Source organism: Apodemus sylvaticus, chromosome 16 (assembly GCF_947179515.1).
Source record: "Apodemus sylvaticus chromosome 16, mApoSyl1.1, whole genome shotgun sequence".
Taxonomy (NCBI): domain Eukaryota; kingdom Metazoa; phylum Chordata; class Mammalia; order Rodentia; family Muridae; genus Apodemus; species Apodemus sylvaticus.
The window spans coordinates 85,219,052-85,239,683 of NC_067487.1; the positions used below are offsets into that span (position 1 = coordinate 85,219,052).

Sequence of the window (20,632 nt, forward strand, 5' to 3'; positions counted from 1 at the left end):
GTAGGACAAAGAAGAACCCACAAAGTAGAAAAGACCAGCTGCATATGGCACCTCAATGTAGGGCTGGAAAGTCAAGGATAAAAATACTAAATTTGATTTCACAAATGCTGTAGAGAATTTTTTTTCAAGATGCCAGTAAAAATGTATTGCAGCTACTACCACTGGGATATCCCTAGCTTTTCTTCCAGAGGGGATTTTGGCTTTTTTTTCTTCTTAATATATTTTGCTTCAAACAATGATTTAAAGACTGGCTGATAAGTTGGAAAAATTGCAGATGGAAATGGAAGGGCCTAACAAACAAGCAAACAAAACGGCTGAAATGGGAAAATAAAAGGAGGCCACTCTACTTTCTTTTATGAAAGTTTGTAGACTTGGAGGTACAATTGGAGAGTTTGTGGGTAGAGGTAGAAGCACTTGGGAAGTGAGGAGCACTGGAAAGAGAGAGAAAAAAAGGCTCAGTCCTAGTGACTGAGCAAGACAGTGGGAGATTCCTGAGGAGAAAAGAGGGAAAGAATCTGTACTGGAGGGCAGTTGGGTCAGAGAAAAGCTGAAAAGAGGGGGAGGATAATCTCATGAAACAGTCTGCTTTCAGAGAACTAATCTGGAACTTATCTTGCAGCCAGAATTAGAGGAGGGGTGGCTCATGGTTATCAGCTTTCCAGTAGTCATATAGCATGTGTCTGGTGTGGAACATGGTTTTGATGAGATGCGATGGCATCCTATAGAAAGGATAGATCTAAGACATTTTAAAGAGGCTCTTATTCCATGTGGGATGCATTTACCTTATGTGAAAGAAATTCTAAATAATTGGGCTACTCAAAATAGAATTAGTCCCTAAGTGTGGAACTGATTGGTTATAGCTGTACTAGAGGACAGACCACAATTGCAATGGTTAACATAAAGGAGGGAAAAAGCCATTAATATGAACAGAGAGATAAAGCAAGAAGAATGAATATAATAAAATACCAGTTGCTATGGTATTTAATATATAAGAAAAGATTCAATTTAATGATGTTACAATAGAACAATGTTGCTTAGTGCCTTTAAGAATTTGGGACAAAGTTGAGGAGAGTGGGGAAAAGTCTACCCCATTTACAAAGATTATACAAGGCTCTGGAGAAGCTTTCACTGCTCCCCCCCCCCCCCCAAAGATTAATCTTAGCTCTGAACATAGCTTTATTAGACTCTGACATAAGGCAGGTATTGACAGACACTTTGAAGTTTGAAAAAGCAAATACTGAATATAAAAGAGTTATTAGACCATTAAAGGCAAAGACAGCATCTATTTAAAAAATAGATAAGTGATACAATCAATATTGGTTCTGATATGTGCCATGTTAATAGTAGAGGTCTCTGATATCAAAATGTCTGGTACTTCAATTGTGGAAAAAATAATGGTAATTTGCAAAGAGACTGACAAAACCAAAAGCCTCAGATGTCAAACATGTCCCGTTTGTTAACTATAAGAAGTACAGTATTTAGCACCTGAAAAGTGAATGAACAATTTCTAGGAAAAACAGTTTTTCTAAATCTCAAAAAGAAAGGGTGCCCAGGCTTCCTAGCGTGTGCATGATATGCAGCAAAGGCCAACATTGAGTTCAGAAATACAAATCCCAAAGAGATATTCAACGTAACTTCTTACCACCGGGAAATGGCCTTGGGGGCCTTGCAGCAAAAATTACGAGTGGTTTCAGTCACAAAACAACAGCAGCTGAGAGAAACTGGGTTATGAAAAAATGTAGAATTATAAGGATATATTAACAATAGAGCATAAGCCATTGAACATTTTCTATTGGGAACTTAGATTTGTTTGTATTTCCGCAGGAAATTAAAATCTGTGAACACTATCAAGACTAATAAAGATTAGAACTGAGCAGGAGAGGTCTCCTGAAAACTTTGGTTGATGACCCTTAAAGCACTTAAATCATTAAAAACGTCTCTGTTTATAATTGTCCATTGCACCCAGCCTAAATAATAGCTTAAAACAGAAGAAAAAGATATGTGGTAAAAAGTCTTGAATTGGTTTCTTGAAAAAAACGACAACAACAACACAGAAATAGTATAAGAATGCCCTTTGGTTTTTGTAGGAAGCTGCTAAGTGCTGTACCTTAAAGTTTCTGCCTTCTGTCCTCTCGCTGGCAGAAGGCCCGTGAGTATTTAGAAAGCCTGCTGCTTCTTGCAGCTTCTGCATAGAGACAGCCTACCAGCAGTTCCCACAGGGCTTAACCTGATTTGATCTTGGGACAGCATAAAAAGGGTTGGTGGACACTCCCCTGAATAAGAAGCAGCTTTGTTCAAGGTTCCCGAATAAACTGCTTGGAGGAAGAAAACTCCCTGGTATCTCATTATCGTTATCTCTTGCTGGACAAGGGGAGTTGTGACTGGTTTTAATCTTAGGTGTAGTGATGTGGGGCTGCTTTAGATTGCAGTAGTTGACAACAATTTTCCTCATGCTTCAACAGAAGCATGGTGTTGCCAGCTGCTGAAGTTTCTCCAGTTGTACGTTTGGAGTGCTGGGAACTTTTCAGAGGATATATAAATGCTAGAGCCCTAATAGGTGTGTGTGTGTGTGTGTGTGTGTGTGTGTGTTTGTGTATGTGTGAGTTATTGGTCATTTATGGAGGTAGGTTATGGTTTGTTACCAGCCATGGTCCAAAAAGAAACAAAAGGAAAGAATTTTGAAACAAATTTGATTCAGGAGTCTTTATACATATACACATACAAACACACACACACACACACACACACACACACACACACATCCTCTATTCTATCTAGTATTAGGGAGTAAAACCATGTGGATAAACAACGGATAAAAGAACTACCACAAAGTAGCAAAAAACAGCTAATGTGTAAGATTTGTCAAGTTCATACTATCTAGAGTTCATCAGAGTGCCTAAGGAAGAGATAACACAACTCAGAAAAAGGAATGAGTGTTTTAAAAAGTCATCTGGTTATGTTGGCAAACAGGGCAAATAAAAGGAAGAACAATGGCCAGCTCTGAGTACCCAGCCTGCCTTAGTGACTGGCGCATATGAAGGATCTTACAGAAACAAAGTTTGAATATTATGGGTATGTTGACTGTGAGAAGTCTGGTGTGATTCTGATAGGTCTTCCTTTATATGTTACTTGGACTTTTTCTCTTATTGCCTTTAATATTCTTTGGTATTCTTTTAACCCTACTCTCATATCCCTTTTCCTTCTGTTTTCACTCAAGTTCAAGTTCAAAGGGGTTAATAAATGGCACAGTGGTTAAGAGCACTGACTGTCTTAGAGAACCAGAATTTTATTTCCAGCACCCACATGATGGTTAACAACAGTTTGTAACTCTAATTCCATGAGGCTCTGATGCTCTCATTTTGTTGGCTAAGACACTGCAAATATGTAGTGCACACACATACATAAAAATCCAAGTCCTTAATCTAAGACATATTCCTTCATAACTTCAGAGCTTTCTAGCTGCCCACTCACTTTAAATTCTCCACATTTATTTGCCCTATCAATTAAACACAGTATTATATTACAAATCTAACATAACATGACACTACCTATTCAAATCATCTGTTATTCAATACAGTCAATCACAAACTTAGCTCAGGTTTTTCTTCTACCTACAAAACAAAACAAAAAATCTTATCTTTGGGGCTGGAGAAACATGGCTCATCTCAGCTGTTGTAATGGTTAGTTTTTTGTCAACTTGACACAATTTAGGGTCAATCTGAGATGAGAATCTCGATTGAGATTCATGCTTTCATAAAATTGAACTGTAGGCAAGTCTATAGGATATAATCTTAATCACTGAGTAGTAGTGCTACCTGTTGAGGTCCTGGGCTGTGTAAGAATGCACCAGGTTCAGCAAACAGTGAAACACAAGGCAGTAAGAAACATTCCCTCCAAGATCTCGGCTTCAGTTTATGCTTCAAGGTTCTTGTCTGTTTGAGCTCCTGCCTCAATTTTTTTCAGTGTTGGACTGTGCTTGAGTCATGTTCATTAAACTCTTTTCCTAATTGCTTTGGCTCATGGTTTTTATCCCAGCAATAGACTGCAGTTAGGACAGCAGTTATGAGAACTTGCTATTTGTATAGAGAACTATAGTTCAGTCCCTGGCACCGACATCAAGCCTCTACACTGTCTAATTATAGTTACCTGGAATCTGATATTCTCTCTGAGTCCATAATTACCTTCATGAACTTTTTAACACACACACACACACACACACACACACACATATACACACACACACAGAGAAACACACATATATAAATAAAACACCATATATACATAAACAAGCATGCACAGATACATACCAGTGCACATGCTTGAATATACATGCATGCATACACACACACATACATGCACCACACACACACATACACACACACACACACACATTTACAATGATTTCCAATAAAGTAAAGAAAACTGACTGGGTTAGATTGAAATTAGCATTTTAAATATATGCTATATTTTTCTTCCCTGCTAAGTACTTCAATCCATAGCATTACCATTCTCTTGAACCTTGTTTCATGCTTCCTTTTGAGAATAATTTGATATTTTAAGAAAGGCAGTACTATGTGCATATGAAATCTGGACTGAGAACCATGGGAAAACAGGGTATGGTAGGACAGAGAAGTTAGATTTAAAGGTGTATTTAATATATTTTATGTTATTCAAGAAAGGGTAATAGGGTAAATGCTAGTACACATGATACACTTTTGAAAATACAGTAATTAAATCCATCATTCTGTATAATGAATATACATTAATAATTCTAAGAAGAGGAATAGGAGAAAGACTACAGAGTGTCTTAAGTGTTGGTCACTATGCTCAAATAGATGGCAACCTATGATGAAAGAGCTTTCCAAGATTATAAGTAGGTTGAGCCTTTTGACACAAATGCCCACAGATGTGGTTTGCATCTCTTGGTGCACCTTATCTGAAGCAAGTACTGCTTATACATCTCATTACTGCCCATGGTGACTACCTGTACATTATAACTTGGCCAAGACAGCCTCATCCATAGTTATAATTGGAAGTACTCATAAACTTTTACACATAATTTTAGTATCTACTGATAGTTTCCACCAGGAAATTCTGTGACAGTGATGTCCTTAAATTGTCACTTACTACTTGTATCTTTCCCTCTATATTTGTTCATCACAATTCTACCACTAGGAAAACTGTTTTCTTCTGCCTCCCACTCATGTACTCAACCATTGATTTACTACTATGGTAGGTAAATGTCCTTCTATATTCATACACTGACAGCATCATTAACACTCTTCTGAAATAGTCTCACTTGTAGTCATTACTGGTTTCTTTGAAGTGGCTCCTGTGTTTATCATCCTGCTAGCATTTTCTTTTTAGAATATATCTTTAATTTTTGTCAATGCATAGTGTTCCAAGCTCATCTTGTATTTTTTCTATCCAGATCTATAATCAATCATTTTTCAAAAAGTCCTGATCATTGCATTAGAGAAATTGTATTTAAGAACAAAGATTTGGACTTTTTGTATGTTAATTTCATGTTGTTGTTGTTGTTGATGATGATGATGCTACACTGACAATTGTTTCTAGGCCCCCTTAGCAGACAGGTGCAGAACACACAAACACACATTTAACCATTTGTATTTTTATGTATTTCAGTACACACACAACAATTCACACTAATATCTGTGGCATATCAGGATTTAGTCTAGCTTTTCCCTCTCTATATTTAAACACCATTTTCCAAGTGAGATATTTAGGTCTCAGTATCTACAGTATATTTACTTATTTGCTAGCTGACTCATCATATTTATACATAGCAGACTTAGCATATTTTCAAAATTGACACTCATACTCTGAAGCATATTTCTGCATAGTCCTCTTGATCTTGATGTTTTGGTTTGCAGCCTAGGAAGAACTGTACTGGAAGAAGAATTTACTTGGAGAAATGTTCCTATCCCTTCACCTATTCTCTCTTGTCCCTATTCTTGCTAACTATTCTCACTTATAGTCAGACTCTTACCAATCTCATTAGTGTCCTTTTTCTTTCTATATTTCTTTTGTGAAAATTACTAGACTATGCTTGATTTGTTATAGCTCTTTATTTCTCACAAGAAATATTGTATTCTATTGACACCTTTTTCACATAAACTTCTAGGCTTCTCTCTCTCTCTCTCTGTCACACACATGTACACACACATACACATACAATTATAGGCTATCTTCTTGTGTGGATGATTTATAGTTTCTTCAACTATACACCTACTTGTAGGTTTAATGTTGTTTTAATAATTATATAACTATAAATAATGCTACAATATATAGTTATATGTCTATATGTTTAACAATGTAAGAAACAGACCTGGGATTAAAAGGTTGATATTATTTCCTGGTCTAATTCTATTTTATATCAAATCACATAATTTAATTTGAGATCACTTTGAATAATAAAATTTTTCTGTGAAATGATGCTGACTGTATATTATTTATCTTTGTTTTTCTATTTTAAGTGCAATTTCTGAGGTGGTATGACTTGATGAACATTTAGCTTCTAGAGTAGATGTTTAATTCTATAAAAGTATGCCTTGTCTACTTACATTTTAAGGTGCCTAGTTATGAGTAATAATTATTACATTAAATAATTTATCACTCAAAGACAACGGATAGCAATGAAAACCTGTGTTCCTAATCTAGTTTCTTCAACTTCTTCTTTGTAGATATCAATTGAGGTGCAGAGACAAAAGTATCACATCCTCAGGAGCTTGTCTGTGTTCTGACGGTGAGTGAGCACAGGCTTCGGGAGTTTCCCTCTTAGCATCCATAACATGTGGGGTTCCCAGGCCTCTAAGTCTGTAATTCCTGCAGAGCAGGTAGTGAACATTATCTCAGGCTACTCCCCAATCTACTGGTCTCTCTCCATGATTCTGCCTCTTTCTGGGTCTGGAGAGCTCTTGTGTGCCCCAGACTAATTCATCAACAAATTGCCTAGGAATTTGAAACCTGAGAACTAAAAAGTACTGGCTGTCTTTCCCTTAATGCTGCTACAAATTTCTGCATACTCCACCAGGAAGACATTCATCCAAGCTTCCGACAGCTGCTGATTAAGGTCTTCAAGTTTTCAGGAGATGTTTCAAACCACACTCTCACAACAGATTAAACTGAGCAACTATAGGTAACAGAGAATCCATTCTACCAAAAGCTAATTTCTGACAAAACTTCTAATGTAAATATATGCTCACCTATGTAATTGTATGCCTCATCTAAATACATGTATGCTTACCTATGTAAATATATGTCTAGCTTATTATGTAATGTATGTCTTATTTGTATAAATAAATGATCAGTTAAATAATATATAAATGTGGAATATGTATAAACCCATATATGTATAAATGTATAATTATATACATATAATGTATATATGATATATTATGTATAATTATAGTACAATATACACCATATGTATAAGCCTAAATGAATGTAGACTGACTTACATAAGTCTGTTTCATCTGTGTAAAAGTACACCCAACCTATGTAAATGTATGCCTTGTCCATGTAAATGATGTCTGCCGCACTCATGTTAACATATGCATTAACAACATAAGTGTATGCCTTAGGTAAATGTATACTCACATATGTAAATATTTGTCAACCTATGTAAATATATGATCATCAATGTATGTGTGTCTCATTACATAAATATATGCCTTACTTACGTAACAATGTTTTGCCTATATACATTTAAGTTCTTTATGGAAATGTATGCTCAATTATGTATGTGTGCCTCAACTATACAAATATCTACCTTGCCCGTGTTAATGCACCCATCATCTTTGTAAATGTATGCCCTCCTATGCACATGCACATCTTCACTATGTGAATGTATGCTCACTTAGGCATATGCATATCTCTCCTATTTAAATGTATGTTCCCCTTTGTACACATATGCCTTAATATATGATGGTATGTCTCACCTGTTACTGATGCCATGCCTGTGGAATCTATATTGTATTAAGACTTGGCAGGAGCCTCACCAACTAGGTCAAAATGTGGAGCCCATATTCTCTGTGTCAGAGAAGTCAGGTCACATAGTAAAGTAGTGTCTTTGAATCCAAAACTTCTGAAACTGTATTACAGTTATGTTTTTAAAACACAGGCAATCATGAGGAAAACAAATTCTGTCAGAAGCACATAGAGAAAGCTTTGAACGGTACTGTTCTTAACTTTTTACCTCCTCGATCACGGGCAGCTAAACTTTGACCCCTTCTTAGTGTGATATCCAACTGGTACATTCCGGGATCAGCCAAAGGGACATCTGCATTACTGGTTCCAACTGTACTTATTTTCTGGAAAATAAGAAATACACAAATAAGTACTAAACTTATTTTCTTTGTCCTACCTTCTCCAATAGGTGGCTGCATGAAATTTAAAACAAAATTATGAGAATTAGCCAATTAAATCAACCAAATCACACACAGTTATATAAAGGATTAAAATGCATGAAAGCTTTTAGATTCAAAATGAAAGCATAGCAGTAACATAAATGCCCTATTTTAACTCTGTTTACAGCTAGTGATTTCAGTATGAAAAGTATTGCCTGTGAACAATTATATAATTCACTTGAGGAAAATTAGCACAGAAATAGTATGTAAAGTTAAACGTACAGTGAATGACAAATGGAAAATGAAGATGGCAAAAGAAGTTGCCTTATACATAACTGAAAATTAAAACTAAAGGATTTATTCTGGTGATTGTATTGACTCATTCATTTATGAAAAAGGTCTCCTGCTGGTGGATTATACACTTCATCCAATATAACATATGATATAATTATATAGAAATAAACTCTCCTAGCATTTTGGCAGTATTTGCAAGAAACAAATTCTCATTGGAGCTCAATTTCTAATACTTCTTTGGAATCAAAGTGTGCGTGCTATTTATAGATTCGGAGATTTCAGTAGGATTGCCTAATGGAATATTTTAAGCAGCAACTCTTAACAAAAATTGTACACTTCATATTTTGTAGTTTCAGCTAGCTTGTATGTAGCATAAGAACTTACTTTCTTCCCAAGTTTGAAATTATTTAAAATTCTCATTTCTTTTCTGATTAAAAAAGGGATGTTGTTTAATTTTAAAATTTGCATGAGTAAGAAAGAACAGTAGAGAGCAATCTGGCTCCCAGTACCACAATTCACAGGAAGGGCAATTATAAGGCAGTGTCAAAAAAACTTAACTGAGCTATAATTCACATACTGCAAATTTAAAAAAAAATAATTGAATCAGTACTTTATTAAGATCTGGGTAGAAAGCCTTCATTTTAGAGCAATTATCACTTAAAAGGTGCACTGAACTCATCATCTCTCCTCTGATAACAATGAAAAGAATTCATTCTGTTCCCATAACATCCTTGCCTCCATAAAGGGTAGCTGCAGTCCCCAGGTCCCCAGGCTGGAAATTTTGAGCTATCTTTCACTTCTTCATTTGCCTCCTACTCACACCCAAGTAGCTACTAAATCTCAAGTGTCCTTCTGCAGCACATCTCCCAGATGTCTTTTCCTGTAATGCTTAAAAGCACAATACAAGCCAAGTCTTCAAACCCGTGTAAACGACTTTTACAGTTTAGGATATAACCTTTCATAGTCTTCCAAGCCTTATTCAAGTATACACAAAGACACATGGTGACTCATATATATGCCGGGTTTAGTTTTCAGCTTGAACAGTGTTAGCATATGTTTTCTATTATTCTGCTTATTTAAGAAAAAATATCACGGGTACTTTTGGACCAATAAATCAATATTTCTCTCTCCCCTCCCCCTCCTTCCCTCCCTCCTTCCCTCCCTCCTTCCCTCCCTCCTTCCCTCCCTCTTTGCATGCCTTCTTCCACCCCTTTCCATTCTGTACTCATTCTCGTTGTCCTGATAATAATAAAAATCTATTTTTTTTCTGGCATACAGTAGAATGATTTGATCTTCATGTATTATCGAAATTATTAATGAAATAAGCCAGTCCATACAGCTCTCCACTCCATCTTATAATCATTTTATATATTTTATTTTGTGGTTAAAAACATTTAATAAATTTTCAAATTATAATTCAGTATTATACTATCAACCTACATAATCATTGTTTCTACATATTGGGTTTCTCTATATATATTCCTCTAATAGCTGAGGATTCTTATTCTTTGTTTAACTTTTACCCCTTTCCCTCAACCCTGCACATGTTTTGTGCATTTTTTGTTTTGTTATAAATATTTTCTCTTGGTGTGTCATCTGTTTTTGATCTTTGCAAATGTTGCATGTGACATCAGACTACTGATCAGTTAAAGCAGTTTTATTCCCTCTGTAATTTCTACATTTCATAATTTCTTAATTTTTTGCATACCCATCATAATTATTTTCATAGTTAAAATATTCTTATAACTTTTACTTTATATAGTTCTTTAAACTATCAAAAATAAATTTAAATATACTCTATGAAATGGAAGCTTTTCTCTCTTAAACATATTATTTAATTAACTCTTGGAGAATCTGACATAATGCATTTTGAAAACATTAACCCCCTGCTTATTCCCTAACTTCCAGATCCACTCTTTACCTCCTCACTCCTTTATTTCCATACTCTCTCTTTTTAAAATACCTCACTAAGTACAATTTGTGCTGCCCATGAACTCTTGCATATAGGGCCATCCACTGGAGCACAGTTGGCAGACAGTACCTGTAAATTTCCATAAGTTCCCAAGCACACTTGGCTCTACATGTGATTCCCCTCTAATGTTTATTTCTGTGTTCATTCCAAATCATTTGCATAAAAGAATTTGAATTCTAATACTTGTTAGAATATATACAAATCTTCAAGTTTGTTATCTAAATGTTGCTTAATGATCATTGCATTCTCACTCTTTCTGGTTTTGCTGGGCCAGCTATCTGGGGTTGACTGTACAACTTCCTTCATCTATCACCTACAGTAGCCCTGTGACTTGCCTATACTTCAGCTTTCTTATTTGGGTAATAAGACTACATTAATAACAATACATTGCAGACTTTAATACCCATGTTAAAAATAGCATCTGACATATTGTAATCAGTCAAAGACACTGAGGTTATTAGTTTTACATGAGAAATAAAAGCCTGATATTCTGATAACCTGCATTGAATTTCTATATCAATATAAGAAAGGTTTATAATTTCATGAATTACATACTCTTGAGAAAAATATAACTTTCCAGTTCTTTTAGATCCTGCTTTGTGACCTTTAATAACACAATATTGTTTTCTTCATATTGGTTCTTTCTACGTCTATCTAATTTTATCCTTGAATGTTCACAGGGGTTTCCCCTCTGTTATAAATGGAATGATTTGAAGGAGACTGTTGGAGTCAGACATGTCTTTCTCAGGCCGGAGAGGGGTCAAGGTGAGGGCATTAGTCATGAGAAGTGGTTTGGTCAGTCTGGAATTCTTCATGCTGACTATACCCTGAGCTCTTGATGAGACACAGTGTGCTGATGTATACTTTAGATTAGATTCTCTGTAAAGGTCAGTTTTTTTTTATCTTTGCTGGTTGCTTACTCCATCCTGTTTTATTTTTTGTTGCCAAAAGCTTTAACATATTATGGTTATGTAAACCTGCATTAAACGAGACTTGATCAGAATCCTGGATAGCTAAAACTATACTCAACAGTAAAAGAACTTCTTGGGGAATCAGTATCCAGTACCTCAAGAAGTACTACAGAGCAATACTGTTAAAATATGCATGGTATTTGTACAGTGACAGGCAGGTGGATCAATGGAATAGGATTGAAGTCCAAGAAATGAACCCACATACCTATGGTCACTTGATCTTCGACAAAGGAGCTGAAAACATCCAGTGGAGAAAAGATAGCCTTTTCAATAAATGTTGCTGGTTCAACTGGAGGTCAGCATGCAGAAGAATGTGAATTGATCCATTCTTATCTCCGTGTACTAAGCTCAAATCCAAGTGGATCAATGACCTCCATATAAAACCTGACACACTGAAACTAATAGAAAAGAAACTAGGGAAGACCCTTGGCACAGAGGAAAGTTCCTGAACAGAACACCAATAGCTTATGCTCTAAGATCAAGAATTGACAAATGGGACAAGTATTAGTGTTAGGTCTTCTTTGAAGGTGAGTTAGAATTCTGCACTGAAACCATCTGGTCCTGTGCTTTTTTTGGTTAGAAGGCTTTCTATGACCCCATCTATTCCTTTAGGGGTTATGGGACTGTTTAGATGATATATTTGGTCCTGATTTAATTTTGGTATTTGGTATCTGTCTAGGAAATTGTCCATTTCCTCCAGATTCTCCAGTTGTGTTGAGTATAGGCTTTTGTAGTAGGATCTGATGATTTTTTGAATTTCCTCAGTTTCTGTAGTTATATCCCCCTTTTCATTTCTAATTTTGTTAATTTGGATACTTTCTCTGTGTCCTTTGGTTAGTCTGGCTAAGGGTTTATCTATCTTGTTGATTTTCTCAAAGAAGCAGCTCCTGGATTCGTTGATTTTTTTTATGTTTTTTTTTTTTTTTTTTTTTTTTTTTGTTTCCACTTGATTGATTTCAGCCCTGAGTTTGATGATTTCCTGTCTTCTACTCCTCCTAGGTGAATTGGCTTCTTTTTGTTCCAGGGCTTTCAGGAGTGTCGTTAAGCTGCTAGTGTATGCTCTCTCCATTTTCTTTTTGGAGGCACTCAGGGCTATGAGTTTTCCTCTTAGAACTGCTTTCATTGTGTCCCAAAGATTTGGGTATGTTGTGCCTTCATTTTCATTAAATTCTAAAAAGTCTCTGATTTCTTTCTTTGTTTCTTTTTTAGCCAAGGTGTCATTGAGTAGAATATTGTTCAGCCTCAATGTGTATGTGGGCTTTCTGTTGTTTTTGTTGCTATTGAAAACCACTCTTACTCCATAGTGATCTGATAAGAGGCATGGGATTAGTTCGATCTTTTTATATTTATTGAGGTTTGTCTTGTGACCAAATATATGGTCAATTTTCGAGAAGGTACCATGAGGTGCTGAGAAAAAGGTATATTCTTTTGCTTATGGTGAAATGTTCTATAAATATCAGTCAAATCCAATTGTTCCAAAGCATCAATTAATTTTACTGTGTCCCTGTTATTTTCTGTTTTCCTGATTGGTCTATTGAGGAGAGTGGAGTGTTGAGGTCCCCCACAATTATTATGTTAGGAGCAATGTGTGCTTTGAGCTTTAGTAAAGTTTCTCTTAGGAATGAGGGTGCCCTTGCATTTGGCGCATAGATGTTCAGAATTGAAAGTTCTTGGTGGATTTTTCCTTTGACCAGTAAGAAGTGTCCTTCTGTATCTCTTTTGATGACTTTAGGTTGAAAGTCATTTTTATCTGATATTAGAATGGCTACTCTGGCTCGTTTCCCGAGACCATTGGCTTGTAAAATTGTCTTCCAGTCTTTTACTCTAAGGTAGTTTTTGTCTGACACTGAGGTGTGTCTCCTGTATGCAGCAAAATGGAGGGTCCTGTTTAAGTAACCAGTCTGTTAGTCTATGTCTTTTTATTGGGGAATTAAGTCCATTGATGTTAGGAGATATTAAGGAATAGTGATTATTACTTCCTGTCATTTTTGATGTTAATTTTATATTTGAGTGGTTATTTTCTTTTGTGTTTGATCAAAGAAGGTAACTATCTTGCTTTTTCCAGGGTGTAGTTTCCCTCTTTGTATTGGAGTTTTCCTCCTATTATTCTTTGCAGAGCTGGGTTTGTGGAAAGATATTGTATAAATTTGGTTTTGTCATAGAATATCTTGGTTTCTCCATCTATGGTGATTGAGAGTTTTGCTGGGTATAGTAGTCTTGGCTGACATTTGTGTTCTCTTAGAGTCTGCATGAAATCTGCCGAGGATCTTCTAGCTTTCATGGTCTCTGGTGAGAAATCTGGTGTGATTCTGACAGGTCTTCCTTTATATGTTACTTGGCCTTTTTCTCTTACTGCCTTTAATATTCTTACTTTGTTTAGTGCATTTGGGGTTTGGATTATTATGTGACAGGAGGTATTTCTGCTCAGGTCCAGTCTGTTTGGAGTTCTGTAGGCTTCTTGTATATTCATGGGCATCTCTCTCTTGAAGTTGGGAAAGTTTTCTTCCATAATTTTGTTGAAGATATTTGCTGGCCCTTTCAGTTGTAAATCTTCACTCTCATCTATACCTATAATCCTTAGGTTTGGTCTTCTCATTGTGTCCTAGATTTCCTGGATGTTCTGGGATACAAGCTTTTTGCATTTTGCATTTTCTTTGACAGTTGAGTCAATGGTTTCTATGGTATCTTTGGCATCTGAGATTCTTTCTTCCATCTCTTGTATTCTGTTGTTGATATTTGCATCTATGGCCCCTGATTTCTTCCCAAGGTTTTCTATCTCCAAAATTGTCTCCCTTTGTGATTTTTTAGTTGTTTCTACTTCTGTTTTTAGATCCAGGATGGTTTTGCTCAGTTCCTTCATTTGTTTGTTTGTGTTTTCCTTTAATTCTTTAAAAGATTTTTGTGTTTCCTCTTTCATGACTTCTTCCATTTGACTCACTTTCTCCTGTATTTCTTAAGTTTGTTTTTGCATTTCTTCTTTATTGGCTTCTATCTCTTGAGCCTTATTCTCCTGAATTTCTTTAAGTGATTTTTGTGTTTCCATTATACAGGGTTCTAGGTTATTCATGTACCCCTGTATTTCTTTAAGAGATTCATTTATGTCCTTTTTGTGTTCTTCTAGCAGCATCATGACCAGTGATTTTAAATCCAAATCTTGTTTTTCTGGTGTGTTGGCATAACCAGGACTTGCTGATGTTGGAGAGTTTGGTTTAGAAGGTGCCATATTGCCTAGATTTCTGTTAGTAGTGTTCCTGAGTTTGCCCTTTGCCATCTTGTTCTCTGGCATTAGTTGGTCTTGTCTGTGGCTAGTGTTTGAGCCTCCTGTGAGACTCTAGGGCTATTACTGCAATCCTGGATGGCTGGGTTTCCCCTGTCACAGATTGCTTATGTGCTGCCCTCCTTTTGGGTGCCCTTGGAGCCCTAGTGTGCCTTGCCCCAGATTGTCTGTGTGAACCAGGTGGTGCCTGTTTGCTCCTTCAGGGAGTGCTGATGGTGTATGCTGTGGGACCTTTTCTGAGTGCTGATCACTCTGCTGGGCAGCCTATCTCCCAACCGGGTTGGTGCACACAAGGCTAGCCTAGCCGCTGAGGCCGAGTCAAGGCAAAAGCCTGGCAGGCCAAGGCCTGCACAAAGTGCACGCCTGTAATCCCAGCACTTGGGAGGCAGAGGCAGGCAGATTTCTGAGTTCGAGGCCAGCCTGGTCTACAGAGTGAGTTCCAGGACAGCCAGGGCTACACAGAGAAACTCTGACTCAAAAAACCAGACAAAAAAAAAAAGTTCCCCTCGGGCTATGACTGCAAATTGGTTGTCAGGTGGCCAGGATGGTGGAGTGTGCGTGTGCTCCCTGAAAGTGCAGGGAGAGTCTGCTGGGCTAACAACCTCCTGGCGGGGTTGGCACACAGATGGCCCACCGAGCAGCCCAGGGCCTGGGGGCAGTCCAAGGCCTGTCCGTCTTAGACCCCCTCTATGTTAGCTTCAGACTATGACTCCTAGCTGACTTTGCCTGCTAGAACTCTCTGTCATCCTGTAGCCAAAATGGCTCAGTGTGTGTGCACGCAGGTCCGGGCAAACAACCTCCTGGCCCGCTTTGCACACTGATGGCCCCCTGAACAGCCCAGGGCCTGGGTGCAGGCCAACACCTGTCGGGCTTAGACTCCCACAATGTTGGTCTTGGGTTATGTTTGCGTACCTCAGTCTGTCTGATTTCTCTGGTGTCTGAGAACCAAGATGGATGGGAGTCTCTTGTAACTCACTGGCAGGAGGCAGATTTCTGATGTGGCTTTAGTGCAGTGAAAGGCGCTGTAAATTCGTTGCAGCTTGCAGCCCGGCTGGCCAGTGATGGTCAGTGGTAATGGGCTCAGGGCCTGCCTGGTTGCTGTTACCTTGGTTCCACTGCTGATGGCCCTTACTCTGGATGAGCTGCTGCTGCTGTTGTTGCCACTGCAGCCACCGCCTGCCCAGTATCCCAAACTCGTGTCCCATGTACCACTTTTCAAATGTAGTCCATCTCTTTGAACAGTCTCATGGCCATGGGTGCAGAGTTGTGTTTGAAGCAGGATTTCACAAGCTCTGCTGTGCAAATAGGATGTTTTCCCCCCACAGATCAAACTAAAGTACAAACCTGGAGTTGTCCTTGGGGCCTGGCAAGGTATTGACTAAGGTATTTCTTAGTGAACAGTGATTATTTTTCACTTCACAAGTTCTCATAGGAAAAATTATTTTTAAAGTTTCTAAGAATTAAAATATATAGTGTAATACTGAATTACAATTGATGGTAAAAATGTATATCCAAGATTCTACACTAGTAAATATTAACTGATTGAATAAATACATAAAATAGGGGTGAAAAGACAAATTTAGAGGGTAGAGGAATCCAAAATTACAGCTGCAGCCACTCCCTGAGGAAATGAGGCACAGTCCCAATTCATTTGCTATGTGCTTTACTTAGCTACCTCATTCTGGAGAGCACAGAATAAGAGGGAGAGGAAGAGAGAAAGTGGAGAAAAGCAAAGCACTGTACTAGACAGGGGCATGAAGTAGCAGCATCTGTGGCAGTTTATGTTGAAAGCACATGCCATTGGTAAGATTTGATGAGGGACACCAAACCTCTGTGGCCCATCTTCCCAAACACAGCATCACCTGAACAACGGGAAACATTAGCCAAATCCAAACTGAAAGATACTCTATGAGCTACCTTACTAGTACTCCACAAAATTGTGAATGTAGTAACACAAGGAAAGACTTAAAAGATTGACAAAGAATGTCTGGAAAGCTAATGAAGCTATGAGGAACCTAAGGAGAAGAAAAGGAGCCATCCATGATAACCGAGGACATCCAAACATGCATGCAATGTTTGTGGAGGCCAAAGGTCAGTGTTGGGTGTCTTCTTTGATGGCCGCCTACCCTATTTTCTGAAGTTCATTGATGTGGTCTAGTTGGCTGGCCATGAGCTCCAGAAATCGCCTGGTCTCTGCGCTGACATTCCTGGTGGTTTAGACACATGCCTCTAGGCTCAGCTTATTACATGAGTGCTTGGGATGTAAACTCAGGCCCTCATGCTTATGTGGCAGGAACTTTGCACAATGAGCCATCACCCTAGCCTACCTACCTGTACTGGTATTAATATAGATACTAACCATAGGTAAAAATGAGCACGAGTATATGGAATTCTGTGTTTGATCTCTACAGCTTTTCTGTAAGTGTAAGACTGTTTTAAAATTGATAACAAAAGCACACACATTTGTAAAGAGTTTCTGTGGAGCTAAATGCATTGCATCAATAGCCACACTAAGTAAGTATAACAACAGACTTCCATCATGGATTAGCCTGTCTTTTCGCCTTTACCTACTTCCCTTCCCTAGTTCAACAGGAAACCACAAACAACAACAAATCACTGGAGTCATTATTTAAGAAGTACATTTATAGAGCGATTGTGTCTAATGGAAATAATTCTCCTGTAAGGTAATTAATGTCCAAGTAACCCTTAGGGGACCACCAGTACCCACTCTTGAGAACAGAGGTTTATGAGCTCATAAGGTATGAGCTGTACTTCCCCAAGGAGGTAACTAACATCCACACATGAGGATAGTGTCCTAATCTGTGAGTTATACTTCCCTGAGGGGCATGCCAGCACCCACACAGAAGGACAGTGTCCTAAGATATGAGTTGTACTTGGCATTCTGTCTAATTAGCCCTAGTACCTGTAAGCCAGCCCTGCTTTAATTGGGTTGGCTTACAGGGTCGGAGGTTCAGTCCATTGTCATCCAAGCAGGGACATGGCAGCATTCAGGTAGACATGGGGCTGGAGAAGCTAAGAGTTCTACCTCTTGTTCCTAATATAGCTAGAAGTAGGCTGACTTCCAGGCAATTAGGATGACGGTTTTAAAGCCCATGCCCACAGTGACAGACCTACTCCAACAAGGCCATAATTCCTAATACTGCCACTCCCTAGGCAAAACATATACAAACCACTATAATTACATTAGGTTTTCCTAGTCGATTGACTCAGTAAATTTCTCTTACAATTTAAGTGAGGGAAGCTGTAGTTTTTGCAACTCAAAAATATCACAATGATGGAATAAAAACCATATCTGGTTTCTTTTGCATATAAAATCCAAGAAGGGACTTAGGAGAAGGCTCAGCCTATAAGAACACTTCTGTCCACACCAACATGAGAATCTGATTCAAATGCCCATCTTCTGCATAGAAAGCATGGCTTTGGTGCACACATGTGGAACCAGCAATGTTGGGGCAGTGACAGGAACATCACTGGGGCTTAGTGATAATCACCAGGCTAGCTCCCTGGTCAGTGAGAGACACTGTCTCAAAGGTAGAAAGTGATAGACCAGGACCCCCAACATATTCCTCTGTTCTCCATACACACATGAACACACAGATGCATACACACAAAACAACCCAAGAAATGTTTATTCTTTCTACTCTAATTTGTAGATATTTTGAAACTAAATATTAGTTAGAAAATAGAAAATAGAAACTATTCTTTTACTAAAATTCATACTGTTAGATTGCAAGGTGAAATTCTGATAGATTAAAATAGAAATCATTAAGTGAATTACACATTTGAAACCATGTTGTAATTTTCATGCCCAAAACCTTAATTCTAACACTTATCTAAAACCTTAAAATGGAAGTGGTGGTTGTAGTTTAAAAGTATTTTAAAGTTCTAATCAGGCATATGTTTATTACTTTCAGTAGTTGGTTGGTCATATTTCCACTTATCACTGAGAACAGATGCTATCAAGCTGTTCCAGTAAGTTGACCTTTTACAGAGGTCATGTGCAAATATGCCCATTTAAACCATTTGGAAGTTTTATTATTTATTTATGTTTACTTCTCAAGCAATTTTAAACTACCTTAATATATCACAGCCCTTAGCATTAATAAAATTGCTTCCCTCTCCCTCCAAATTGTCTCTGCACTGACCCATCTGGGATCCTCTCACTCAGCATCTCTACAAAGCCCTATCTCCACTAAGAGTGTTCTTCTCAAGCCAGCAAAGACCTGAGTCTCCCTTCCCGCTCATACTCAGATTCTAACCCTTGACTCTACCACCCCACTTAGCTTTTACCTTTTTCATTTTTGTAGGTAAGAAAAAGAGAGAAACTGGGCATGGAAATGTCACAAATATCAGCAAGGAATTGTAAGCTATACCTTCAGTATTGTTGATCTATCACATTATTAAAAATGCACAATTTCTGTGTTTACATGCTTATTAGGAGACTATTGCCTATTAACATATCTCTTAGGAACTGCATATGCATATTTTTGACTCCTTTTTGCTTTACTGGTTGGCATTTGCTCTTTGTGAATCAGTAAGGGATGCGCTAAAGGATGTGGCTTAGGTGACTGGAACTAGATATCAGGAAGCCCATCTCTATAGCCTCTAGGATTTTCTCACTCATGTCACATGTACACACAGAATGTCTCTCTACTGCAGCAGTTCAGTAGATATTTCTGGTATTGCACAGGAAACTTTCCTGTTTTTAAGAATGTGGTGGAGTGGGATTTTCTCTTTCTTTGCTCATGGGCGAGAGATTTATCGTATAGGAGAGACATGCCAATCAAAGTGTTTTGTTCTCATTGGTGAGGGAGCACATTGTAGAGTGAATTTCAGGGACGAAAATGCATTTATTTCACTCAAAAGTATAGTCACAGTGAGGGAAAATCATACTCTCAGGAGAGAATGTTGAGGGAAAACAGAGGCATGGATTCCTGCTGTATATAAAACATAGCTATGCTCCTGCTGTATATAAAACATAGCTATATGCTGCCTCTAGAACAAAGCAAAAACTATTTCCATCCTTGTCACTGGTAGCAGAGAAACAGCTCTCTTCATGTAGCAAGAAGAGCATGATCTCACTGATCTCCATGCCTTGACATGGTCTTAGTATTTAAATTCCTAGACCCCTTCTCTATGTCTGCAGGTGGCCTGACTTCTTAGCCGCATGGCTAGCTGTTCATTTGACCTCTCTGCTCAGATGCTCCATGGTCAAGTCAAATGTCCAGCTCATGTACATATGTAATCCCTCCATTTTTGTCTCCAAGGTGCTTTCCTCTCAGACCTTTCTCCTTTAACTCAAGCAAAGCTTATACAACCCAGAACAACACAGCATCAGGTTTTTTTCTCTTCTTTTCCCCAAAACTTCTCATGAGACCCAACAAATCCACTGTGACTCATTCAAGTCACGCATTAACCTCATTCTTTTGATAAGCCAGTCACCACTCCCTGAGTCATTTCTAACTTGCATGATGATAATGGCCTTCTTTTTCCCTTCTGCTCCTGCTTCTCTACAACTCATCCTCTCAGTAGCAACTGACATCTTATTACAGATGGAACTGACTGTGACTCTCCTGCTTGGAATCATTCAGTGGACTTCTATGCATTAAAGTTCTCTTATCACAGTTTGCAAAGCTCAGGACAGTAAGTACTACTGCCTTCTTCCATTTATTCCCCACTCTCCTTGTACACTAGCTGTGTTGGACTTGTGCAAGTTTCCTGAGTGTGT

General features: G+C 37.9%; 1 protein-coding gene across 7 annotated transcripts in view; it reads right to left on the reverse strand.

Moving 5' to 3' along the window:
- Mctp1 (multiple C2 and transmembrane domain containing 1) overlaps positions 1-20,632 on the reverse strand; it is a 658,641-nt gene that overhangs the window by 390,767 nt on the left and 247,242 nt on the right. For all 7 annotated transcript variants that reach the window (XM_052159581.1, XM_052159579.1, XM_052159580.1 and 4 more), the window contains exon 2: positions 8,219-8,333. In XM_052159581.1, the coding sequence (XP_052015541.1) occupies positions 8,219-8,333 (115 nt within the window). The remainder of the gene's footprint in view (positions 1-8,218; positions 8,334-20,632) is intronic.